This window comes from Eulemur rufifrons, chromosome 17 (assembly GCF_041146395.1).
Source record: "Eulemur rufifrons isolate Redbay chromosome 17, OSU_ERuf_1, whole genome shotgun sequence".
Classification (NCBI taxonomy): domain Eukaryota; kingdom Metazoa; phylum Chordata; class Mammalia; order Primates; family Lemuridae; genus Eulemur; species Eulemur rufifrons.
The window spans coordinates 9,973,539-10,001,372 of record NC_090999.1 but is presented as its reverse complement, the minus strand read 5'-3'; the positions used below and the strand labels follow the sequence as shown (position 1 = coordinate 10,001,372).

The 27,834-nt window shown below is 42.3% G+C and overlaps 1 protein-coding gene across 1 annotated transcript; it reads right to left on the bottom strand.

Moving 5' to 3' along the window:
* Window positions 1-1,131: 1,131 nt before the first annotated feature.
* Window positions 1,132-27,834, bottom strand: OTULINL (OTU deubiquitinase with linear linkage specificity like). The gene is made up of 8 exons (XM_069492423.1): window positions 27,719-27,834; window positions 9,357-9,516; window positions 9,238-9,269; window positions 9,040-9,131; window positions 8,117-8,266; window positions 5,950-6,078; window positions 2,879-3,148; window positions 1,132-1,743 (listed from the first exon to the last, which is right to left on the bottom strand). Exons 1-8 carry the CDS (start codon window positions 27,780-27,782, stop codon window positions 1,570-1,572), a joined length of 1,071 nt encoding a protein of 356 aa, XP_069348524.1. The 5' UTR covers window positions 27,783-27,834; the 3' UTR covers window positions 1,132-1,569.

The following is a 27,834-nucleotide window of genomic DNA, read 5'->3' as shown; positions in this document are numbered from 1 at the left end:
ATTTAACACACCGCTTTTTAAATTTATTGTAGAATACAAACATGGGAAAATGTTAGTGCCAAATATCTTGTTAAGTCACTCTTAGAAATTGATTTTCAAGTTTGAAGTGCTATGTCATTAGTAAGATTTTCAAAATTATTTTGTATTTATTGAGACTGAAAACAGATTAACAAAGTACCTCTAAAATAAAAATTACCAAATTAAATTAGAAAAATACTTCCAAAATAAAGATGACCAAAAATTAGTTAGCGTGAGAATATTAGTTTTCTGTTGCTGCTGTATGTAACACATTACCACAAACTTAGCAGCTTAAACACACATCTATCATCTTACAGTTCTGTAGGTTAGAGGTCTGACACGGACTTTGCTGGGCTAAAATCAAGTTGTTGACAGGGCTGTGTTCATTCCGGAGGCTCTGGGGCAGATTCTGCTTCCCTGTCTTTTCTTGTTTCTAGAGGCCGTCCACACTCCTTGGCTCACAGCCCCTTCCTCCACCTTCAAAGCCAGCAATGGTGCATCTCTCTCTAACCATTCTGCTGTATTTCACATTTCCTTATGAATCTGACACTCTTCCAATTCCTGCCTCCACTTTTAAGAACCCTTTTAATTATACTGGGCCCACCTGGAGAATCCAGAAAAATCTCCCTAGATCAAAGTCATTGGATTAGCACCTTAGTTCCACCTGCAACCTTAATTCTCCTTTGTCATTTAACCCAACATATTCACAGGCTCTGAGGATTAGGACACAGACATCTTTGGTGGGGGCAATTATTCTGCCCACCATAATGAGATTCCACACATTAAATAGACCACAGTTTAATATTTTTCTAACAGTTCAATAACTGTCATTCAGTTGCTTTAATCTACAGAATTTATTTATTTTTGTCTAAATAAAACCTATTAAGCTGGCCAGATATAGCAGTAACAAAAAAAATGTAAAGAGATCTAAAACAAACTGCACAACATTACAAAGTAGTGGTTATTTGTGTGTCTACATGTATGTATATTATATATATAAACTATACATGTGTGTTTTTATAAACATATATGTATATATACACACACATAATTTTAAAGTTAATCAAGTGGTTCTAGAAAATTAATATACAACAAAGACTCCAGGGAAGGTAATGCTTATGAAATAAGCTCATGTTTATGATGATCTAACATCAATCCAAAATAAGATTTTTAATGAAGAACGTAAACGATAAATTCTCTCCACGTTAGCCATTTTTCCCTACTTGTTTTCTTCTTGCTTTTCTCCTGCTGTCCATATTAAACTTCCTTGTGCTCTCAAAGGCCTGCCATCATGTCAAGTGACCAGATCCCTTACGGACAAGGTCAAATCACCAACCCCCAAACGTATCAGTGCAGCTGCTTTGGAGGAAATCACTGAAAAATAAAGGCAAACCATCCGTGCGTTGTTCCCTCCAGTATACCTGTGATTTTGGAGAAAAAGGTCCGAATTCCTTCCATGGCTGAAACGCTAGCTTTGGTTTTAGAGAAATACTTTACTTTCAAGTGTGACCACTGCCACTGGCCAGTGCTGGCACCTGGCCCCCAGCAGACTTAAAAGACGGGAATGTGGTAGTGGCGGTCGTTCTCCGTCAGCAGGGAGATCTCTGGCCACTCCCTGAGAGGCTCCTCTGGGTAGCAGACTTCAAAGTCTCTGGAGTTAAACTTGAACAGTCTGAACACTTTTATCTTTACTTCAAGGGAGTATCCAAGTATAAACATATCAATCTGGGGATGAGATGAAAGAGAGGTCACAACTACACACCTTCAAATTCCTGCCTCCCACCATGGCAGGGGGGAGTGTTCCTCTGCAGTTTATGAAATAATCTACTGTTGACAGACCTACCCATGAACCACTGAGTGGGCACAGAATTGGGAACAAATGTCCATTGTGTGGAAGGAAGGGGACAAGCGTAGGAACATCTCTTGAGACTAGCATGAAGAAATCACAGGAAAAAGCTATTTTTTTTTTTTTGAGACAGAGTCTCACTCTGTTGCCCAGGCTAGAGTGAGTGCCGTGGCGTCAGCCTAGCTCACAGCAACCTCAAACTCCCGAGCTCAAGCGATCCTCCTGTCTCAGCCTCCCGAGTAGCTGGGACTACAGGCATGCACCACCATGCCCGGCTAATTTTTTCTATATATATTTTTAGCTGTCCATATAATTTCTTTCTATTTTTAGTAGAGACGGGGTCTCGCTCTTGCTCAGGCTGGTCTCGAACTCCTGAGCTCAAACGATCCGCCCACCTCGGCCTCCCAGAGTGCTAGGATTACAGGCGTGAGCCACCGCGCCCGGCCTGGAAAAAGCTATTTGAATAAAAAAAAAAAATTAATGAAAAAGAAAGGAACGCTCACAATAAAGACTGCATTGTTTTCTAACCTATCATTTTAAATCAATTTGTGCAAAAACATTAGATAATTTTGTTCACCCTCTGGGAAAGCAAAACAACAAAAAAGAAACCTTTTACTATGGGGATAAAAGCATTTTCTGGATTTAAAAAAATGTCAATTAATTTCTATTTATCTCCAATAGGTAACCAAATGCTTTCCCAATGTTATCTCATTTTCTAGCTGGACCTCTGTGTGAGAGAACCTGTTATCATCTGAGAAGCAGCACAGAGGTCAGAACGGCTCCCAGAACTGGTTGCTCTCTCTGCCAGGTCTGGGGAGACACAGAGCAACCAGCACAGGGTGATGAGGTTTATTACTCTTCTCTTCCTCATTTTAGGGGCGATAGTATCAACCAACCATCTCTGTCCACTTGGTTAGATCACTGCTGAAAGTGACCCCCAAACACCTTTGTGTTCAAGTAGCTGAATACATAACATCCTTAATCAAACAAACGTGGTTCTTCCACCCCATTTACCTGCTCTAGTCCACATGTGTCGCCCACAGAATTCAGGTGATTCATCATGAAGCTCAAAGGATCAGATGATGTCTCCCTGGCAAACAAGAGTCTAAAAAGACTGGGAATGACCTTTTTCGTCTTCATTTGCTCATAAACTTCAGTGACTTGATATAGCATGATGAACTTTAAAGCTTCATAAAGTTTATATTCCAGAATGGCATCAGAAAAAAGGATGTTGCACATACATCCTCTCTTGTGATAATCTTTAATTCCATTAAATTCAGTCCACTAAAAACACAGATGTAAAAGTGAAATTTAGAAGAGTAAGGGTGACTATATACACCAATGCATAATTTTTAAAGTACTTATAAAATAATCCAAAGAATAATAGAGGAGACTAGATCTTTAACTCTTTATTTTTTATCTTCTGGCACTATTTCCTTTTTTTAAACCACAAGTGTGGTTTAAACCCTTTTTTTAAACCCTTTTTTTAAACCACAAGTGTATTGCAACAGATGGAATGTTTGTGTCTCCCCCAAATTCATATGTTAAAACCCTAATCCCAAAGTGATGGTATTAGAAGGTAGGGCCTTTGGGATGTGATTAGGTCATGAGGGAAAAGCCCTCATGAATGGGATTGGTGCCTTTATAAGAAGACACCAACAAGCCTCTTTCCACCATGTGAGGACACAGCAAGAAGATGACTGTCTATAAGACAGGAAGAAGATCCTCACCAAAAACCCCACCCTGCTGGCACCCCGATCTCATCTCAGACTTCCAGTCTCCAGAACTGTGAAATATAAATGTTTGTTGTTTAAGCCACCCAGTTTATGGTATTTTGTTATATGGCTGTTATAGCAGCCCAAGCTAAGACAGACAGACACATATACATATATATACATATATACACACATATATATACACATACATATCTATACACCTATATAAAATGTTTACATTAACAAATTAGTTTAAATAAAATATTTTTTCAAAACAGTACCACCTACTTGTACTAAGCAATCAGTTTTCTAAAACTGCTTAGGATAGTTGAATTATACAAAGGGTATTCCAGAAAAAAATAGTGCCAGCCTTCTTTAACACTCACCATGAACCCTATACAGTTTAAAGCACTTCATATGTATTAAGTCACTGAATATCCATACAGGGTATATACTATTCATATTTCTATTTTACAGATAAGAAAAGCATGGCTCAGAAAGGTTAAGATATTTCCCAACATAACCTAGCTGATGGTAGGTTCACAATTCATTCCAAATTATCCAAAATCCGTGTCATTATTAAAAGGCAGAAAGAATGTGTAGAAAAATGAAACTAGACCCTTATCTCTCACCATACACAAAAATCAAATAAAAATGGATTAAAGTCTTAAATATAAGACCTGAAACTATGAAAACTACTAAACAAAAATATTGAGGAATTGCTTTAGAACATTGGTCTGGGCAAGGACTTCTTAAGTAATATCTTCAAAGCACAGGCAACCAAAGCAAAATTGAACAAATAGAATCACATCAAGCTAAAAAGCTTCTGCACAGCAAAGAAATCAGTCAACAAAGAGAAAATCCACAGAATGGGAAAAAATATTTGCAAACTACCTGTATGACAAGGGATTAACAACCAGAATATATAAGGAGCTCCAACAACTCAATGGGAAAAAAAATCAAACAATCCGATCAAAAAATGGGCAAAGGATCTGAATAGACATTTCTCAAAACAAGACATATAAATGGCCAGCAGGTATATTAAAAAAATGCTCAGCATCATTAGTCATTAGAAAAATGCAAATCAAAACTACAATGAGATATCATGTCACCCCAGCTAAAATGGCTTTTATTAAAAAGCCAGGCAATAACAAATGCTGGGGAGGATATGGAGTAAGGGGAACCCTCGTAACTGTTGGTGGGAATATAAATTATAATGCAACCACTAAGGAGAACAGTACGGAGGTTCCTCAAAAAACTAAAATTAGAACTACCATATGATCCAGCAATCCCATTGCTGGGTATACATCCAAAGGAGAGTAATTCGGTATACCAAAAGGATACCTGCACTCCCATGTTTATTGCAGCACTATGCACAATAGCCAAGATTTGGAATCAACCTGAGTGTCCATCAATGGATGAATGGATAGGGAAATTGTGATACATATACACAATGGAATATTTTATAACCACAAACAGAATAAAATCCTGCCATTTGTAACAACATAGATGAAACTGGAGACAATTATGTTAAAAGAAATAAGCCAAACATAGACAAATCTCACGTGTTCTCATTCATATGTGGGAGCTAATATTAAAAATAATTGATCTCATGGAGAGAGAGAGTAGAATGATGGTTGCCAGAGGCTGGGAAGGGTATTGGGGAAGGGGGGATGATGTGGGGGTGGTTAATGAGTGCAAATTATAGTGAGATAGTTAGAATGAACAATATACGATAGCACAACAAAGTAACTAATCAACAGTAAGCTAGGGTATAGTTTAAAATAACTAAAAGAGTGGAATTGGAATGTTCCTAACACAAAGAAATGATAAATGCCTGAAGTGATGGATACACCAATTACTCTGATTCAATTAGTTCATATTGTATGCCTGCATCAAAACATCACATGTACCCGCCAAAAACATACAACTATTATGTACCCACAATAATTAAAAATAATAAAAAAGGCAAGAAGAACTTAGTCAAATTATTACATCTGTGCCATTCCAGTTATCAATAGGTGCATTCCAGAAAAACATTTCTGAGCACCTTGTCTGGATCTTGCACCACACTTTTCTGGGGAAACCAAGGTATATGACTGGTAAGGTTTCCACACTAGCCCATAGAAGCCTCCTTATCCTATAAAAGGCCTAATTATCAGGTAGAACAATGTTGCTGTCATTCATTACTTGGAAGGGGAAAGAAAAACAAGGAAAGGAAATCATTAGTGACTAGAAAAAGCATTTCTGCTTGCATTGCTTACTTTCCTAACATAGAATGATATGCCTGACATTAGAGAAAACTGGCTATACTTGGGATTTAGGCTTTTCTTCTTTGTCTTTTTCTCCTTCTTTCCCCTAAACACTCACCTGTGTTTTCAATAATTCCACACATTTACGTAACTTCCCAAACACATTTGAACCTGTATACTTCTCAGGACCAAAACTGTACTGCTGAATCCAATTACACCCTTGTGAAAACAGCAGTTTTTCAGGAAGCTTGAAAAGGAAGCAGATGCCAAAAATGATTAGTATCTCAACGTTTACTACACAGAGCTCGAAATACGACACAGCACACCGTCTTATCTCACCTAGCAATCTCCATTTAAAAAGACTATAACAATGGTTAAGTAAAAAGCGTATAGTCTTTTTTTATTTGTGGATTAAGTGATTTTTAGATTATATTCTTACTTCATAATCTCACAAGTGATAAAAACCTAAATAAAGAATTGTGTCCATAGAAATATTCTTTTTGAATAAAATACTTACCAAACTTCACAGCTGTAGCCCTTTAGAAATTATTTTCAACCAAATGATATTAGGGTCATATAGTACCTCAGGAAACAGGCAGATTTTAGAATGATGCCCTCTAAGGTTCAAATCTAGCTGTCACTCACCAGCTGGGAGATTACTTAACCAGCATGGATTATTTCAACTCTCAGCCTCATCCTCCACTGTAAATTAAGAATAATATTGTCCATTTTATAGGGCTTTTGTTTGGATCAAGTAAGATTGTGGTGTATGTAAGAATCTAATCCCTTGTAGGTATCCAAGATGTTTTCCCACCCAACTCAGCTTGTTGAGCCCATACAACCCTCTGTGTATGTTTGTATCTCTGTCCTCAGCAACAGCAACAGGGCTAGCACACTGCAGACACTCAACAAGCATTTGCTAGATAAAAGGGAACTCATAAAAACAAGTTTAAATGAAAGACATTAAGGAAATAGAACTTATGTACCTCTATATACACGTGCTTTATTTTTCTTTGATCTTCCATTCTTAAATATACATCCTAGACTATGAATATTGCATTCAAAATAAAAATTAAGTTTACTCATCAAGAATGTACTGCCTTACATTCAGAAAATAAGAAAACAAGTCACAACTTGGAGAAAATATCTGCAAATTACATATCTGATAAAGCACTATATTCCACATATATAAAGAACTCTCAAAACTCAATAATTCAAAAAAAGCAACCCAGTATAAAATGGGCAAAAGATTTGAACAGACATTTCTCCAAGAAGATAATATGGGTGGCATATAAGCTCACTAAAATATGCTCAACATCATTACTCATTAGGGAATGCAAACTAAATGCACAATGATACCAATTCACACCTATTGGAATGGCTAAAAAACAAAGAACCTGACAATACCACATGCTGTTAGAATGTGGAGCAACTGAACTCTTATACATTGCTGGTGGGAATGCAGAATTGCTGAGCCTCTTTGGTAAACAGTTTGGCAGTTTCTTATAAAGTTAAACATATACCTAGCATACAACCAGGCAATCTCATTCCTAGGTATTTACCCAAAAGAAATGGAAACTAATGTTCATACAAAATCCTATATGAGACTATTTATAACAGCTTTATTCATAGTAGCCCCAAACTGAGAACAATCCAGATATCCTTCAACATTCCATGGGAATGAATAAACAAACTGTTACATTCATGTAAAGGAACACCACTCAACAGTAAAAAGAGATGAACTACAAATTCACTGAGGAATTCATGGATGAATTTCAAATGCGTTATGCTAAGTTAAAGATGGCAGATTCAAAAAGCTACATACTAGATGATTCCATTTATATAACATTCTGGAAAAGGCAAAATTAGAGGGAAAGAAAACAGATCTGTGATTGCCAGGGGCTGAGGGTGGGAGAAGGATTGACTACAAAGGCATTCAAGAGAATCTTTTGGGTGGCAGTTACACACTGTATGCATTTGTTAAAACTCATAACTATAGAGTGAAAAAGTGAATTTTACTAGATTACCTTACTTACAAAAGACAGAACCCCCTCAAGAAAAGATGGTGGCATTAAAAAAAAATAAAATAAAAGGACCACTGAGCACGACTATCTTTCTGAGATGGTTTATTTGCAAACTGACATGATAGAGGATTGGGTTAAATAGCCTCTAAAAGTTTCTTCAATCTCATGATCCCCTGAGCACAAAGCCACCCAAAGACCAGGAGTTTCTGAGTTGCAGATTGTCAACATGACATTTCCTGAGTTTCCAGTGTGAAGACATACCTTAACAATGTCTTTTTCTTTCATCCATGATGGAAAGGAGATGCCCCGGCTGAATATCTGAAATAACACCGATCTGAGAGCATCATAGTTATCTCTCTTGACTTGTCGAACACATTTAATATGATGCCGCCAAAACAGCTCCTCATAAGCCTATTAGCACGAAAAGAGAAAGTTTTTGATTAATTCCATTGGACAAGAGAATAAAGAAAGTGAATTCACTGTATTTTCAGTGAGGTGTTCCTCCCAACTAAAGTGGACAACAGAAACAATGATAAATTATGAATACGACCACATGTAATTTTAAAGTGACTCTCATGTATATAGGGTCCGTGACATGATATTTTAGATGAGAAATCCTGGATGGATTGACTAGGGTAGATCACTTTGGGCATATAATACATGCAACCTAACCACAGTGAAAAATACTATATACTTTTAAGACCATGTTAAGGAGTACTTTAAATGTTCCCCCCCCCCCCAACACACACAACATACCACTTTTTTTTTTTCCTTTTGCTAGTGACAAGATTGGGCAGCACTGCTGGGAATATTTATCATGATTGGTCCAATGGAAAATTCTAAAAATCCTCAAAATATTTTTATGTCAGGGTGCATAATCCCTTCAAAGACAGTCTCCACTGCACATGCAGATATTTAAGAGGCCAGGAGATAGCCAAAAAGAGCACAATGATCAAGTTTCCTAAATTATAGGCCTAATCTACCTAAGTCCTTGAAGACATAACCTCTAGGTAAAAGACCCAAAGCCAACATCTAGCAACTGTTTGGCTTTTGAATTAAAGCCACAATTGTTACATGAATCACATTCTGGTATTGGTTGATGTCTGGATTTAGCAAAGGAGAATGGAATGTTTCCTGATTTTGACAAATTCTATGTCTTCCATAACCTCTATAAACAGACACACCTTCCTCATCAGCTTGGCACGAGGTGTTTCTCCTTTCCATTCTCTTGCACAATAACTGAGTAAATCAACTTCTGCCTCCACACTGAGGTTCCCTGGACCAAAAAAAAAAATAAAAGGCAGGTTAATTTTCCCTTTCCTCTCCCTTCTTGAGCCCTCTGGACCTTAAGAATAAAGAAACATATGAAGGAAAATATTTACTTTTGAATTTTCTCTGCAGATATCCAATCCACCTGAAAGACAAAGGGAACAATAACATCAAAATTCTGCTTTGGATAGCAAGCATATATTTGAAATTTAAAGATGATATAATGACATACCATTTCAGCCGATGCCCTAAATATAAATGGAGCCTCCTGAAGTAGCAGAGGGCAGCCCCTAGAAATGAAACTGCAAACATCACGGAGCCCTTTCCTAGTCTCCAGATGGTACCCAAGGCTTGGCTTGTAAGTAGTATCCAGTGGTGAACCTGGTCACTTCCTAAAAAATTACCAAAAAAAAAAAAAAAAGGCAATTACCCAAGTCTGCTTTAAGAGAAAAGAAAAATATAGAGATGGGATAATTTTATCTGTAAAGTGTCTGTCATTGATTTACATAAATACTTTTAAAGTATTCAAAAATTAAAGAAACACCTAGTCTTCCCATAATCAGTATTACACATAACATCTCTGTTCCACAAAATTAAAGGGGAATAATAAATATAAAGAGTATGGGCTTCAGAATCTCTCAGACCTGAATTCAAAAACCCGCTTCTACTACTTTATCCAGCTGTGTGACTACAGCAACCTAATTCCTCTTCTCCTGAATTTTCTTGACTAAAATGAGGGTTAAAAAACTGACCCCGCCAGAGAAAGACAAAATTAAATTTTTAAGCAGAAGCACAATGCCCAGCACATACTTGGTTCTTGCTGAATTTCTGTCGAATCCACACACAATTACAGGGGTTCAGTTAAGCCCCCGGTACACTGCGGGTAATCAAACCAAGTGGCCTCTAGCGATGCCTCCAATATCTACTTCTGCCCGTTTTTATAGTTTTGCATCATTATAGGCCATAACATATGGCATCACTTTAGCAGCACAGGATGAGTGACTCAAACAGCAGGCACACGGACATCATTTCCAGAAAGTAGACCACTTAAAAACAAGAGGCATGAGATGGATTTAGAGATATACTGCTTGTGAAATATACTGTGATTCCTGGTTTGACAAGAGAGAAAACTAGTAGTCCTAGAGAGCTCAAAGGGTGCAGTTGTAACATTTTGCTGTGTTCAGTAGATTCCCCACCATGTTATGTTTGGACATGTAAAATGCTGAAGTACAAATGAGGAAGAGGACCTTTGAATAGTGGCCAAATCTCCTCGGATTCATTGCAAAATAATTCCTCCATGGCACATGATTTAGTAAAATTCCAGTGATTAACTATCGTAAAAGCCTCATCAACATAGTATCTACAATTTTAGCATTTTTTTATCATCTGGATATTTGATGTGCACTCTCAATAAAGAAAGAATTTGCCAGCAAATAAAAAAATACATTTACAATTACTTAAAAGGACATTTTCAAAAACAAGTGCTTTTCTGTTTAGAACAGTTGATTAGCTATTCAAATCATTATATAATTACTCCCACCTAGAAATTTGGTAAAACTTTTTATGAATGTTTAAAAACATAAAGCTTCACTACCTTTATATCTGTAATTTAGATTTTTATTAATTCAGGCTGATTTCCCAACTCTGAAAATTTTGACATGTGTAATATTTTTAGCAAATCCTTAAATTCATGGAAAACTAAAATTTTGTCTATGTGATACATAATTTCTTTTGTTGTAGCTATAAAAATATTTTAGAAAAAACGGAATATAATATGCTTTTACAGTTTTTTCCTCATTCTAAAGTTGGACATCTTTTCAAATCAGTACTGAACATATAAATCTACAATAATCTTTTTAATGAATGCAAAATATTTTAGTACAGACTGTCCTATATGTTAGCACTGCCTTACTGATAAACTTGGTTTTCCATTTCTCACTTTTACAAACAATGCTGTGGCGTATATTCTTTTCTAACAGTGCTGTAGAGTCATGACAGCTTTTTCTAAAGGATACTTTCAAGAGGAAATCCTAGATCAAAGGGTGTGCACATTTTTAGTTTTGACAGATGTTGGCACAGTGCCTTCCAAAACAACTCTGTCGGCTGACACCCACCACAGGTAGGAGAGCACCTATTCCCCTAAACCCTGATACTGGTTATGATTTTGTTAGAGACCAACAAGGCTCACAGACTTAGATTTCTATTTATACCTTATGGTTCTACATTATTTTAATATAGATGGATTCAATTTCTCACTTGAGGCTGCATTTCTACAGTAATTCGTGAGACTAGGATTCTCCTGTATGTACTGGCCATGTGCATTTCTTCTCTGAAGGGCCTTCTGAGAGCATCCGCCTACTTCCCACAGGTGGTGCTCATTTGTGTGTGGACGTGGAGGGCTTGCAGTCACTGAAGTGAGGACTGGCTGCTTCCCCCTCCGTGGGCACGTGCTTTATTTGTCACAGACTCCATCTACCCTGCTGCATTCATGTAAGTTACCAGCCAACACCTCAAGGAATTCGACATGAGCCACCTGAACCACGAACATCTCTCTGGAGCACAGGGCCTCTCCTGCAGCTGCCCAGGCCTCCAGGGGGACCCGCTGCAGGTGACAGTTTTCCCCACTCACACATACTCTTCCCTAGCATCCTGCCCTCATCCTCAAAACTAAACTCCACCTATAATCCAAGAACGAAATAGTTATATCATAGTCTTATCAGAAAAAAAACCCTAGAACACAAGCCTACACTCCTGGCCTCGCTCTACCCAATGTGCCCACAAGTAACTCAAGCCAAGAAGGGCCAGGGAGTGTAATCACAGGGGTGCTGGCGTGGGTACCAGGGAGCCATCTGGGCAGGGCGGCGGGTACTTTGCGGGACTCATGAGGTCACACGTAAGCAGGCCATGGCCACATAGTCACGTACATCATCGATTCAAGCTGTTCACTCATAAAGTTAGGAGTGGAGCTTCTAAGTCAAAGGGGAGGAAGTACAATGTTTTAGTAGGAAAGAGCATGACTTCACCAATAACTAAAATAGCAACAATGTAAGCTTTTGCTATGTGCCAGCCCAGAGCTAAGTATTTCACAGGGATATCTCACTGACTCCTGTGAGGCCCTGCAGTCTGACCTCGTGGTTCCCATGTGATTCGGGGCAAGTGACTTCACCACCCCAAGCTTCAGTTTCTGAATCTAGGAATGAAGACAGTACGTAACAGAGCCTGGTACACAGTGAATGCTCAGTGTATGTTTGCTCTTATTATCATCGTGGAATCACAACATAGGAGACAGAGCAAAGGAAATGCTGGGAAAGAGCTTAGCACAATATCTGGCCCAATGTAAGTACTCTAAAAATACTAACTAATATTTTTATTGATAGTCCTCTGATCACCCTTATTTTGCAGATGAGAAAACCGTGAGGGTGAAAAAGATTAGATAATGGGACTCAGCCAGGAAGTGGTAGAGCTATAATCCCAAAACAGGAGCCATGCAATGTGCTATGGTTTGATTGTGTCCCCAAATTTCACATGCTGGAAACTTAATCCCCAAATTCATATGATGACTGGAGGTGGGCCTGTGGGAGGTAATTAGGATTAGACAAGGTCATCAGGGTGGGGCCCCAAGATGGGACTGGAAGCTTTATAAGAAGAGGAAGAGAGCTGAGCGGACACACATGCTCCTGCTCTCTATGTGATGCCTCCACCATGTTTATGACACAGCAGGAAGGCCCTCACCAGATGCCGGTGCCATGCTCTTGGACTTTCCAGCCTCAAGAACTGTAAGAAATAAACTTCTTTTTTTTATATAAATTACTCAGTCTGTGGTATTCTGTTGTAACAACAGAAAATAGACAAAGACATGATGCTAGAAGTTGCCCACTTTACCACTTGGCTGTCCTGCCTCTGAATTACGGAACCAAGTAAATCTTCAAATCAGTGTTGCTACAGCATGTAAAATTAAGACTCTCTAAAAGGAAAATTTAAAAAAGATTTTCTCCTGCCTGAGCCAATAACTGGATTACAACTTAAAAATGACAAGAGAAGAAAACAACGTAATGAGATACCTCACAAAATAGTATCATAATGACAATTTTGATGATTTCCTGAGTTGAATCTCATTTCCCCAAATACAGCTGAGAGGGGATAAAATTGTGGACGTCTGAAGGCTCACAGGAGTCCCCCTTCTGTCAGCCTGCCAAGGAGAATTCTGCAGTCTCCAGCCCAACTCCCTGCCCCCAGAAGTGGGTGCCCACTGAAGGGGGTCCTGAGGCTTGGTGACTAGGAGGAAGAGAGATAGGAAGGAGAGAACATTCCACACCCATGAACTCAGCCATTCTATGTAATAAAAAGAAAAGGGAGTGGGGGTGGGGGCAAGTTTTGGCAAAGAAGGATATCCAGGAAGTGCAGGTGGCAAGAGGCAGAAAAGAGAAGTGTTGCCAGGAATTATGGATTTGATCCTCTTCAATGCCTGTCAAGAATCACAAAAAAAATGAAATTTCTTTTCAATTCTTTTGAACTGAACCACTTGGGTGGTAGCTTATATGAGGCTGTATGTACAGCATAATGCACTTAGGCTACCCTGGGAAGTATATCAACTAGCTCTCATGTACCCCCCATGCCCAGTCCTCAGCATTAAAGCATGCTGAGGCCCCAACCCACACAGGCAGAAGTCATGCTCAGTAGTTAAGGTATCCTTGAGGAATCACACCAGAACCTCCCGAAATCAACAATGTGAATATCTGAAACTAAAATCTGGTCTGTGATCACACAAACTATATATGGCAGAGGAGACCAGTGGCTAGAACTATAAAAATAAAAGGGGGGGGGCACCGTTTCTTGTGGTAAAATTCTATTTAGTTTTTTTTTTCCATTCTCTACAATATACCCCAAAGCTAAAGTAATTCAAACATTAAAACAGGAAACCAAAAAGAAAAAAAAAAAAAAAAAAAACCACCAAAACCCTGAAAACAAAACTAAAAGACACTGAAGAGCCGGAAACCGAGTGACTGTGCAGACAGCAGCTGCCTCAGGAGCCTCGGGCTCCCAGGACGTCACAGTCTCTCTCTCATGGAAACTCAGCAGCATCTAGTTCGCTTTCCAAACCTCCAGTGCTGTTCCAGGTCCCAAATAGCTAATTCTTTACTATCTCTACTTCCCCACAGGTGGGTGGGCTGCACAGTCTTCAACCTCGTCTACTTCGTCTCCCAGTCTTATTCACGTACGGCACCAGTACCACGGCACTTTCTCTCTGCACACAGACCCTGTCAGCAGCCTCTAGCTTGTTTTCCTTCCCTGAAGCAGAGGTGGTGTATGTCAAGGGCTACTGAGGGAGCTAGAGGAGGCTATCAGGACTGAGCTGGGAAGACATAAAAGGGAATTTAATTTGGATGTTTGAGGTAGCAGAGAAAGCGAAGACATATACATACAGTGAAATCACCTTACTAAAAACATTTAAGGTAAAAGCACTACACTTAATAAACACAACACCTATTCTATCTGCTTCAATGCATATTGTGGTTATTCAGCAGGAGAGGGAAGAGAGCGAAGAGAGACTGATGGAATAGGAAGTGACCGCTAGACACTCTCTCCATGTCAAGAGAGGTAGGAAGACGGGGCGAGGTGAGCATGCAGAGGTCACGGCACATCTGCTCCCTTTGAAAAGGGGAATGTGGCTTTCGGGTGATTCTAACCAAGGGCAGGAAGTGCCACACAGAGGAGTAAACTAAAGCCAAATGGTAGTGGAGAAGACAGGGACAGGCTGGGAATGCATTCCTCTCCCCACCCCTCACCTCATCCTCACACTTCCTCCCACCTGGGCTGGGCGCTGGGCAGGGAGGAGGTGAAGTGAAAAGATGCACTTGTCCCCTCAGGGAACCCCTGGTCTGCAGGCAGGAGGCCTCCTGAGAGGAAAGGCTGCTGGTCAGCTGGTCTAGGCAAACAGCCTCCGGCTGCACTCCCCAGGGTGAGCGGTCCTGGTGCCCAGGTGGCAGGCTGACTTCCACCCACCAGCAAGTCACCCGTCTCAGAGGCTTTAGTTTCTCATTAGGCCTCAGTGTGGCTCTAGAGAAAAGTTGGGAGCTTTCAGTGTGGGAATGGATTGCTTAATTCTGAGGAACTCAGAGGCCTGAGAATAAAGCAAAGTAGTACACATTAGTCTAATAAATTAAGCACTACACAGACAGAATGAAAAACACACAGAGCAATCCTTGCAGGCCATCAAGGTTTCTAAGTAATCTGGAGCACATGGAGTCTCAAAAGATTTTTTAGAAGTCAGCACAGCAGTGAGAAAGAATGAGTTTAAATTGTCTTGGTTCTTGCAAAATCATAGGTTCAGTTTTTATACCAGTTATGAGGCAAATATTCAGGAAAAAACACCCTCTTAATAAACCCTTGAAATGGCAAAGTCAAAAGACTTTCTAAACTCTTGTATTTGAGGCATTAATGCTGTTCAATTAAGAAATGACAGTTTTCTACTCAGTAAAGTACAATAAACAACAACTACAAGATCAGTATCACTGAGGAAGAGAATCACGTGGAAGGTTTTATCTTGAAAGTCATGACCGGTAGACATTTAACTGTAGCCTGTCATGCAACCTCCTTACACTGTCAGGACAGTCCCCATAGGACGGGGCACATTTCACAGGAGGCTCCTATTAAACTGAAAAGTGTCAGTAAATACAACAGGAAACTGCTCCTTGCCAAACACTGAGGATTTTGTGTGTGCTTTTAATAACATCATAGCTCGGAGGTTTTTGTTTTTGTTTTGACGGACACATCTTAAAGGTAAGTTTACTTTTCTAATTGTGTGTAGTGTTTTTAAAAGCCACCTAACTATAAGAACACAAAAGCTGTAGGCGGGATAAGGTACTACAGAAGAGCAAGTTGTCATTCCTTCTCTGTGAAATCACAGAACTCAGGACTACTTTATCCACCGCCCAGTCCTCCCTGGTCTGAGAGAGACAATAGGTTTGGGAAAACAAGCAAAGGAGTCTTGTCTTCATTCTGCCATATTCTAGTTGCAGGGCCTTGGACAAATCACTGTATCCTTGATAACACCAAAAAGTCACCCTAATGGCCAACATGTGGTGGAACATGGGTTGGAACAAAATTAAACAAAACAGCATTATCCAAATGTAAACCATTCAGCTGAGTATCTGCTACAATCTCCCCACCATCTGTCATCCAATCAGTGCTCACAGACCTCTCAGCTGGGAACTCACTCCTTCTGGTCACAGTCCATTTCCTTTTTGGAATGTTTCCCTCTTTATTGATCAACAGCTATCATTATTCTATGAACACAGATTAAGCTCCTCCTGCAGGCCAGGCGCTGTGCCGAGATGAACATGACAGACTGGCCTCTCCCGGCGTGGATTCTCGATGGACCCTCAGTGGGGATGGAGCACATGAAGGCAACGTGCCAGGGGACAAGGCGGCAGCTCCACAGGCGACGGAACACAGGAATCTGCCCTAGACCAGGTCGGGGAAGGCTTCCCTCGGTGTGAGGCTGAGCTGAGATCCAAGGACGCTCAGGAGCTCGCAAAGCGAGGAAAGTGACAGGAGGCTGGGGAGGCCGGAAGATCCCGTTCAAGATGCTGATGTCTAACTGAAGAGCAAGGGAAGGCCCTGAAGGGTTTTAAGCAAGGGGCTGATGTGATCAGATCTGTAGCCACACTTGAATCTACCACTTGGGGTCATGAAGAACAGTCTGATTCCTTTTGCATATGGCAACCTTTTAAATCTTTCATGAAATCGATAAGTGCTTGGAGCTGCAGGAGCTGCAATTCTACTTGTTCTCCAAGGCCTCCCCTGTGTTCCCTGAGCACGTCACCCCACCGCGGCCAGTTCAGAGTATTCACGACTGTCTCCCCCACTAGTCTGTGACCACCTGCAAGGTGAGTGGACTCTTAATTCACTGTGGATCTGGTCCTCCGAGGAGCTGTCATGAGCACACTTTATTTCTGAAGTGAAGAAACTGAAGCCCAGAGAAAACAAGTAGAAGTCCGACCCGGAACCCCATGTTCTGTCTCACAGTGCCCTTTGAAACCAACTGCCGTACGTGCTGCCTTCCCCCGAGTAATTCTCTTCCAAGAATGAAAACAATCAAAACCACAAACTCTGAAAGTCTGTCATTTCCACTCTGCATCTTTTCCTCTTCTAGGTTAGACATTTCCCACTTTCTCAACCAGTCCCCACAGGGTATGGTTTGGGGGTCTCTTCATCGTCCGGGTCGCTCTTCTCTGAACTCATTCCACAGAGAATGAGTCCCTGGGGGTATGATCCCCCCAGGGCAGAATTCAACACGGTGCCGCCTTCTTTCCAGATCGGGGGTCAGCAAGTTTTTTGTGAAGGGTCAGAGAGTACATATTTCAGGCTTCACCAGCCATAGGGTCCCTATCCCAACCACTCAATTCTGCCCTTACATAGGGAAAGCAGACAGTACATGACGTGGCTGTGTTCTAATAAAGAAAACTTTACCCATGGACACTGAAATTTGAATTTCATCTAATTTTCACACATCAGGAAACAGTCTTCTGTTGATTTTTTTTTCCCAACCATTGAAAAATTAAAAACCACTGTTAGGTCATAGGCCATATAAAACAAACAGCAGGCCAGATTTGGCCCACGGACCATAGCTTGCTGAATCCTGTTTTAGACCATACATTCAAACTAATGCAGCCTGTGATTATATCTATATTACATAGCTGCAAACAAACAAAAAACCAAAAAGCCATAGCCTCACATTCAGCCTGCTGTCGATTTAAAGTCCTCCGGACCTGTGCTGGGGTATGTCCCCATCTTCACTGTCTTCCAGTGACTGGCAGGTTTAGAAGAATCTCCTTGGCATGCTCAGCTCAGCCTCTCCCCTTCTCTCCCTCCAGACCTGCCTGCAGAGAAGGAATCCTTGGCCTGCTCTCTCCGCTGGAGGGAGGCCTGGGGTTTTAGAGGTGAGTTCAGCTCGGGCACTATTAGTAAGCCCATCTGGCCACACAACTAAGATATGTGGATTTTATCAGTCATTGAGCTGACTCTAAAAGTTTTTTAGATCTCCGATTCCCATGTCTACATTTCAGTTCAGAACATGGAAATCAAGTGGTTATCCTGATCACGTGTGCAAGTTCTGTGTCTGTTAGACCCAGTCAGGCCTGACGTTTCTCCCTGTGGGATTGCATGCTAATGGGTTTGGCTCACTGATTCAACCTGCCAGGGCTTCGTGGCACATGCTCTCACTCAACTCCTAGGCCTGTAACGTTAGACTTCTACATCCTAATACAAATCGTTTATGAACACGTTGACTAAAGGTACACTCTGAGACAAGCCACTTTTCCCTTTCAACCTGCAGTTAATTTTTCCATTAATCACAATCATCTGAACACTGTTGCTAGTAGTTACTAATCCTTCTATTGGCCTCCCTTCCCCAATTCTGTTTTCTACTTTGTAGCCAGTGTGGGTTTGGTTTTTTAAAATATTCAATGGATGTGTCACCTCTGACTTAAAAATTTCCCCATGGCTTTTCTTATTTGAAGGGAAGACCTACATACTGGAAGTCACTGGTGTGAGCTGGAAAGGCCCCTACCGAGGTGCGAGAAAGGTAAAAAGTGGTCATCAGTCATAGTACCAGCCTAGCCAGAAGCCTCGGGAGCTGGTTCTTCTGTAACCAAGAATATTGGCACCAGGCAGTGCTCCAAGCCAAGCCTGAGCCGTAATCTCCCACCCACCCCAAGGGACCAACTGGGAATCCCAGATCGGCCCTCACTGGGTTCAGTGTGATCTTGCTGATGGGACCCCACCGCAGAAGCCTCCCTGGCCGCCTCCCTAAGTCTTTTACCTTCTCCTCTCACAGACCCAGGTACCTTTACATAGGCCTGTAGGCTGCTCTCCCAAAAAGAAACCAAAAGCAAACTCATCAAACTTTATAGTGCATGGCTACCCAAAGTCTTTGGAGCAGCAACATCAATACCACCTGGGGACTTTTTAGAAGTACAGATTCTCAAACCCCATGGAAGCAGATGCTGCATTCTGTCAAGATCCTCAGGTGACTTGTATGCACACTGACAGCTAAGAGGCGCTGTTACGGAGCCCTAGCTCCACCTGTGGATTTTGATTTATTGGACTGAGGCCTAGGTAGCTGTCTTTGAGTCCCCAGGTGATTCCAACATTGCCACTGTTGAGAAACACTGCCATGGAGGAAGGGCACCTCTATCCGTGGCCATTTATCTCAAATATATCACCAGATGCCAATTAATTTCCAAAGTTACCATTAGGAGAAATCAAGCTAGATAAAAATCTCATCAGTCAAGCAATCCAACTACAAGTAAGTGTTGCTACTGTTTTGTGCCTCTTTCCCTTTGGCCAACATGAGGGGCTACTTTCACTAGTCAATCGATGTTTTCTATGGCAGGAGCTATGCCTATCTAAAACGGAACTTTTCTGAAATCAATAATGAAGAAAGGAACCTGACCACTAACATGGCCTCCAGGGAGGGTGGCCACTCCTCCAGGTTTGCTTGGGACTCTCCCAGATTTAGCACTGAAAGCTCCACATCCCAGCACATCCCTAAGTCCCAGACAAGCGGGCATGGCTGGTCACCCACTCAGGGCCCCTCTCAGTCTGACCCTCACCCCTCCCTCTTCTGTCACCTCTTCCTCTTGCACCAAGATGACAAGCAGCCTTCAGTTCCTCCAAGAGCTCACTGCTGCCTCCCCGCCTTGCTTTGCTCGTGCTCTTCCCTCTGTCTGGAACATTTTCCTTCCACCCGTGGCCTAGTTCATTCCACTCATTCCCCAGATCTCAGCTCAAACGTCACTTCTCTGACCATTCCCCACCCCCAGGCTTGAGCAAATCCTCTTTTTCCTCTCTCATAAGCACACAGAGTCCTCTTCACAGCACTTGTTACAGTTTATTCAATTGTGTTTGTGTTTGACTAGTGTCTGTCTCCCCTTGTAGACAGTAAGCATCTTAAGGACTGGGGCCGTTTCTGTTTTCTCTCTGCGTTCTTGGTGCCTAGGCACACAGAAGACAGTTGATAAATATTTGCTGAATGAATGAAATGACTCCAAGTAGTCAGGATCCAGTCCATGTGTCCCCATGACAGAGACTGCCAGATTCCCCCAGAGTCCATTCTCTCTCCTCCTTCCATCAAAATCGAACCTGGACTTTCTGCTGGGCACGTAGCTACCTGGAATAAAGGCTGGTTTCATCCTCCCTGGGTGCTGGGTATGGCTGTGTGAGTGAAATCTGGCCAAGAAGTGCACTTTTCAGAAGGGCCCTTTAGGAGTGGTGTGTGTGTCCCTTGCCCTTCGTCCTCCCTACTAGCTGCAGTGTGAGTGTGATGAATGATGCTCCAGCAGCCATCTTGTGCCAAAAAGTGACAGTGGGCAAGGAAGCCCTGCACAGGGGACAAATGAAGTGGAAGGAGCCCACCCCAACCCTGGGGAGCTACCTCTCTTTGACGTGAGAGAAAGAAACACATTCACTAATTTGAGGTCGCTCTGTTATTGCACTATACCTAATCCAACTAACAGCCTCTACCTTGATGGTCCCTTCTGACTTTTAACGTATATATACCAGGAATAATGAACCACCAGTGCATTTTCTCTTCCCTTAATTATACCCTGTAAATATAAAGCAGGAAGTGAGAATGTGAAGTGGTCGCCTAGCAGGATAGTTTCAAGGTAAAGAGGAGGAAACTCAGGGAGGCAGGAACTCGGGTCTGGTCCCTGAGAGTTGAGCCATTCTGGACCTCAGCTTCCTCCCCTATGAACACACACAAGGAGGCCAGGCCACTAACTGCCATTTGCCTTCGCTTTCCAAAGGCTTCCTTATTTTAACACGTTTCAGAGTTATGCTGGAGGGACAGTCACGTCAGGGCACAAGGCACAGGATTTGAAATAGTTGTGAAATAACTGACGTTCAATTAAACTCAAAATGTTACTCAAAGCTTGTACCACAGGAAAGATGCCCTAAGTATGTACAGAACATACATAAGATCTTGGCAAATGTCAGAAGTTCATGCTCGGGTCCACAGACCTGTTAAGCCAGTCAACCTGAAAGCACAGCTGTGGTAAAGTGCCTTTTCTGTAAAAGGCTTCCATGAAAGTGGCCAGTTTCCACAACGCAGCAGGAGAAAAACAAAACAAAACAAAGCAAAGCAAAGGAATGTTGAGGAGACTTGGAGGGAGGAAGAGGGAGAACTGTACCTTCGCTGGGATGAATGAATTGATTACATATGGGAGAAGACACTGGAATATTACAGGAAGAAGAGCAGGACAGTGCAAGGTAGAGCAACAAGCATGGGCTGTACAAGCCTTCCATCAGGACAGGCAGCTAACTACCCAAAATTGAGTTTAACAAATATTTTAAAAAACAAAATGGAGGGATATATAATGGATAACACTGATCTAATAAGCTCTTAATTCAAGTGACTTTTCTCTTAATATCTCATAGGAAGAAATCGATACGCCTATGACTTGCACTGTCTCAGGTACAAGACTGAGGTTCCCAACATTTATATTAATTATTCCATTTCCATTTTAAGCTGTGTGGCCAACTAATCCTCAGCTACAAACTGACCTCCAAGTTCATTTTGTAAATGCCAAGTAAAATGACAAACAGCTGATTTCACCCGTTAACCAGCACAGGCCAGCTCCACTCAGCCTGCACGGCACTGGCCTGCCATGTTCCCACTCCCCCTTCCTATCAGCCTTTCTGCATTTCAACCTGTCCAAGTGGTTGATGTGAAAGACATAGAGAACTCAGTTTTCCTCTAACTGCGAAGCCTTCTTGCCACAGGTCAAAACATACACTGCCACTGTGCCAGGCATTATTCTAAGACCTAGGGATAAATTCTCTCATTACCAGGCAGGAAGGAATTTAGTTCACTTTTCTTAAACTTGGGAGACTAAATGCTACGGAGAACCCTCTACACCTCCAGTCCCCAACCCCTGGTATTGGTCCTCAGCCTGTTGGTGACTGGGCTACAGAGGTCTACCACACCCCCGCTCACTCTGTGGAAAAACTGTCTTCCATGAAACTGGTCCCTGGTGCCAAAAAGGTTAGGAACCGCTGCTTTATGCCCTGGCAAAAGGACATTTAAATGTTCTTCCATTAAGTTAATTACAAATCAAATAAATGTGTATACAATCTCAATTTTGAAAACAAATTGTCCTACTAAGTAACTAAACATTTACCAAAGGACTCACATGACAGAACAGAAAGGAAAGATATGCTGGTCAAATATACTACAGGGTGTCCCAAAAGTCTCCATACAAATTGTTCAAAGCACACCTTGCAATAAGCTTCCACCACTAACTCCAATGCCTGTCTCCATTCCTGAGCCATTCAGGAACTGGTTTGCACCCACCAAGACTGTCCCAAGCAGAGAGAGAGAGAGGAAGCTTATCTCCACTATGATGGTATAGGAGAGGGAGGTATGCTTCTTTTTTTTTTTTTGACAGTCAACCCTTGGCATTTAATGAAATTCTACTTCTCTCTGAATTGCAGAAGGACTCTCTTGATGAACTGACTTCCAATTACATCATTGCTCCCTCTGCTAGAAGACTAACCCTTATAAGCACCACATGCTAAACAATTGTGCCACTGGAGCTACAAGACTAACTGTAATATTCATTAAAAACCAGTAACAGGGCCAGGCGCGGTGGCTCACGCCTGTAATCCTAGCACTCTGGGAGGCCGAGGCAGGCGGATCACTCAAGGTCAGGAGTTTGAGACCAGCCTGAGCAAGAGCGAGACCCGGTCTCTACTGAAAATAGAAAGAAATTATCTGGCCAACTAAAACATATATAGAAAAAATTAGCCGGGCATGGTGGTGCATGCCTGTAGTCCCAGCTACTCGGGAGGCTGAGGCAGGAGGATCGCTTGAGCTCAGGAGTTTGAGGTTGCTGTGAGCTAGGCTGACGCCACGGCACTCACTCTAGCCCGGGCAACAAAGCGAGACTCTGTCTCAAAAAACAAAACAAAACAAAAAAAAAAAACACCAGTAACAGAACAAGAGGAGAAAGAGCTAATGAAGTATTTTAAATTACTATGTGTCCACTCATCCAACAATTTCACACTCAATGTCCCACAGTCACCTGGTTACATCAACAAAAGATTTACTATTAAATTCTTAATTTAGAGATTTATCAAGCACAGAATTTTACATGCTACAGTTTCTGAATTTCTGTTTATTACCTAGGAATCCAAGCAACAGTACTAACAATGGTCCTCTGTCTCCTAGAAATGAACATAAACATTTTATCATCCTCTTAATTTAAACATGACGGCACCCACCTATTCTGGCTCCAATCAAATGGGAAAGTAAAAAAATGGAATATTACTAGCAGCGGTCCCCAACCTTTTTGGCACCAGGGACCAGTTTCATGGGAGACAAATCTTCCACAGACAGATGGGGAGGAAATAAAGGTGGATGAAGCCTTCGCTCAGCCGGAGGCTCACCTCCTGCTGTGCCCCCCTTCCTAAGTTTCATGGAAGACAATTTTTTCACAGATGGGGAAGGGGGCTCCGTGTGTGGCCAGGGAGTTGGGGACCACAGATTACTAGAACAAAGATTACTAGAAAAATGAGAACATATACAAAAATTTTTTCCTGTTGATTTATGTTGAAGTAACATTTAAACGTTCTTCCATTAAATTAATTACAAATCAAATAAATGTGTACACAACCTCAATTTTGAAAACAGATTGTTTTACCAAGGAACTGAACATTTACCAGAAGACTCACATGGACAGGAGAGAAAGGAAAGATTTGCTGGTCAAATATACTACAAGGTGCCCCAAAGGTCTCCACACAAAGGAAAAATTTTGTAATGAATATTTTGTAAATTAAGGTGCATTTAGCTACAATTTCCCATTTTCCCTATGTACAGCACACCCTGTAGTTCAACAATTCCTCTAAAAGTTGAGACTTAAAATAGCCACGTATAGGGAACCACATATATAGGAAGTTTTAGCTCAGTAATGAAAACTTTTTCATAATCTCTCTTTTCCTGTACCCAGATCTGTGAGAGTTATCTCAAGCAACAATGGTATAAAAATGATAACCCAACTTTAATTCAGAACAGCTTAAATATGATGAAGTAATATTGGAAATTATGGAGAACTCTCAGGTAGAAGCCAGAACTCTATTTCAGGAGACAGAAGCAGCAGATGTTTAAGAATCTGTTAGAATTTGTTGAGTCCCATGCTAGGGTTTGAATCCTGGCCATCACTCAATAGCTAGAAACCTTGAGCAAATTTTGTGACCATTCTGAGCATCAAGAGTGGTGATTATAAAGATTATGTAAGGCTATCTACGGTCAGTGTCTCCATGTCTACCACCATAAAGAGAACTCAAATGCCCACTGTTATTGTGACAGGGACAGGCACTGGGTGCTACAGGCACATAGGAGGGCACCCACCCCACTCTGGGGAACCAGCAACGTCTCCTAGATGAAGCTAAGTCTACCTGGGACCTGAGCCAGGTAAAAGGTCATTTTCAAGTTAATAATTGTACCAGTCAAGATTTCTATTTAGATAAAACATATGGCACCAGAAATTACACTTTATTTGGTATTTAATTATTTCATTTTTACAGAAATGTAAAAGAATAAAAATGGGGTAAAAAGGCAGCAAAAAATGCATCAACTATGGAGCATTTGGTTTTAAGCATTCTGTTGCATGCATGTGTTTTTCGCTACATCATATTTTTCCCCTATGCCCTCAAACTATTTTTTAAAGAAGGAAAATATTTCTCTTTAAGGTTCAGCTAGCACACAGAAGAACCACAGCTGCTCATTCCTCTTCTCCTTGGTACGCACTAACCGCCACCAGTGCCCCCTCTATTCCTTGTTCCGCTCCTTGACTGCAAAGAAAGACGTTGAAGGCACTTCATCTAGAATAAGGTCACAATTCTTAGCACACCGCTGGCAGTCCATGTCGAGGAGGGAATGTGTTCACCCCACACTTTCATGGCTTCTCTTGCCACTGGCCAGTCACTGGGTCATTATTGGTTCCCATTTGCCTACTCTCCTTTGGAACACAAAAATGCTCACCAGGTAAACTCACCTGCCTGCCTAGTGACTACCTGTGGTTGCGCATGGGAACAGGCCAAAGACTGCTTTCGGTGGGTGAGAAACATGTGTTTCATATATAAAGTCACTCCCACTTGACTGGCTTTGGATTAACAAAATCCAGAATATTGAGGAACACACCTTTGAATTAGCAGAGAAGTCTACATGGAGGTGGGTGACCTTGTACAAGTTTGTGTGTAACGTGGTTTCTTAAAATGTGGATAAAAATAACAGCTACCTCATAGTACAAGGTAATGATAATAATAAGACCAGCGTCAGTCAACATTTGAGTGCTTACTATGAACCATGAACTGGTTGTTAAGCACTTTACATGTAATAAATGAGCTAAGACACAAGAAGCACTAAAATAGCCATTACTGTTATTGTTAAATTTTTTGATTTAGCATTAGACCCTTTTCCCCAAACAAAATCTTACCTAGAATAGCAGTATAAAACATAAAAAGCAGAGCTGCTCTAAGTATAGCTAGAGTCGGGGAACCAGGCCGATAGGTTCCTCATTCCACACGGAGCATTCCTGTTCTCCCAGAGCCAGCCCCTAAGGACCACCAAGGAGTCCTGTGGCTCCTGAGAACATGGTTGAAAACTTGAACGTCACCACTAAACAAACGGAGATGGGCAGTGGTGGAGAGAACTACAGCAGAGCTGAACCAATTGGGACAGTTAATGGCCTGAGGCTGGCCAGAGGCAGGAGCCAGGAGCCAGGACAATTGAGGAGGGGTGCACACATTCCCTCCTTAAACACGGAAATCTAAAGTGTCCTTCGAACTGTGAGCTTATTACACTGTAAGACCAGGTCTCCCCTGCCTGATAGGTGATTGTGTCTTCTCTGGGCTTCCGGCACCGCACTAAATGATCTTCAATGCCTCTTCCCCCACCTAATATTCTGATTCAGATAGTGTCTTTCCGGTAACATTGTGCACAGGTGCTTAGTCCATGATTCTCCAAATCCAAACACTTTTAACAAGAAAGAGTAAAAATATGGCTACCAAAAAAACTCCACCCCTACCCCTTCTGTGGGTTTTCTTCAGTTGTCCATTTGCTTTTATTGTCAAGTGTTACCTGGTACTACTTGCTGTTCTCTCAAAAACTAATCTCTGTCTCTCTCTGGCCAAAATAGAGGTAGTACATAAGAAAGCTGTTCCCATTTTAGCTTTGGGAATTGATTTTAAAACTGTTTTGTTTTTTGGCCAAACATAACTGGCAAAGAAGAGGAATTATGCTCCTAAGTGTTCAGAGGTTATGTTTTGGAGAAGAAAAGTTTTCCATAGCCTTATCCTTGAATCATAGTCTTCCTCTGCTGCACACCAACTGCAGATCCCACAACTGGAAAGAATTCACCTCCCTAGGCTCACAGCGCTGGCACGCCTTGAACTTGGTGCAGAGAAAGGAAAAATTACCAGTGATTAAGCCGGGAGCAGGCACCTTTCTGCCTCCCAAACCAGCTTTTTCCAGCTGTGCTCCTACCCCCATTTCCAACTTTCCTTTCTCTGCCAAACTAAGGCAAGGAGGAGGAAAAAAAAAAAATAACAGAATAAAAAGTTCAAACGAATACACCCACAGGAAATATTTAGCTAATTCTCTAATAACCCAAGGTGCAGAAAGGTTGAAAAATGAGTGTGGGAGGTAACTCAATCACAGAATTCTAGACTGGGAGGGGCCTTAGGGATCGGCTAGCCCAACGCCCTCATTTGTGGATGAGGGCAGAGCAGTTGTGACTTCTACCCAGACACTCCTGGGCAGAATGATGTCTACACCTCATGTCCTTTCTCCCAGAACGGTGCTTGCTGTGTGAATTAAAAGTTCCTGTTGGGCCAAGGGCAATTAATAAGCATTCCTAGCACCTGACAACCTCCCACAAACGCTGCAGTACCTGCGGCCCAAACTCTGTGAACAGGCGGCCCTGCACAACTCACTAGTGGGCTCACACCCCTGACAGGACACGGGAATGCGTTCCATCAAAACTGAGAAGCGGCCACGTTCACCTTCCCTGGAGTTGGCAAAGAAAGCACCCTTCGCCCCTAAGCGGGTGAGGGCCCAGCTACCAAGCCAGAGGGCAGAGACGCCGAGACCCAGGACTTGCGAGCGCGACCTGCTGCCACACTTTGCTGCTGCTCTCGTCCGGGGTGGATTTTTTTTTTTTTTTTTTTTTAAGCCCGCGTTTTCTCTGTCGTTAGCAAGTCTGCGAAGGTGTGCGCCACATCCTCTGCCGGCAAAGCGCGAAAGCCGGCAACTTCCCTCCGACGCCCGCCGAGTTCTCAGAGGACCCCGGCCCCCGCCCCGGCGCAGGGCCTGCCCCGCGGCTCCGAGGGGACCCCCACCCCCCGCGTAAGGAGGGTCTCTCCCTTCCAGGAACCAGCCTTTCCCGCCCAGCCAGGCGACCTAAACCGCTCTGCCCCGAGGGCAGCTAGTTCCGTATTCACCTGCGACCCTCGGCCCCGACGCAGCTCCAACCCCGCAGGTGGAGGTGCCGCCCGCGCCCTGCGCGTCACCCCGCCCCGCCCGGGGCCCACCTGCGGCGGAGGCGCGAGGACGTTCCTGCTCTCGCGCCCGCTGGGGGCTCCTCGGCGCCGCCATGCCGGCCGCGCGCTGGACAGGCGCGGAGCCTCGGCCGGTGGCTCTGACAGAC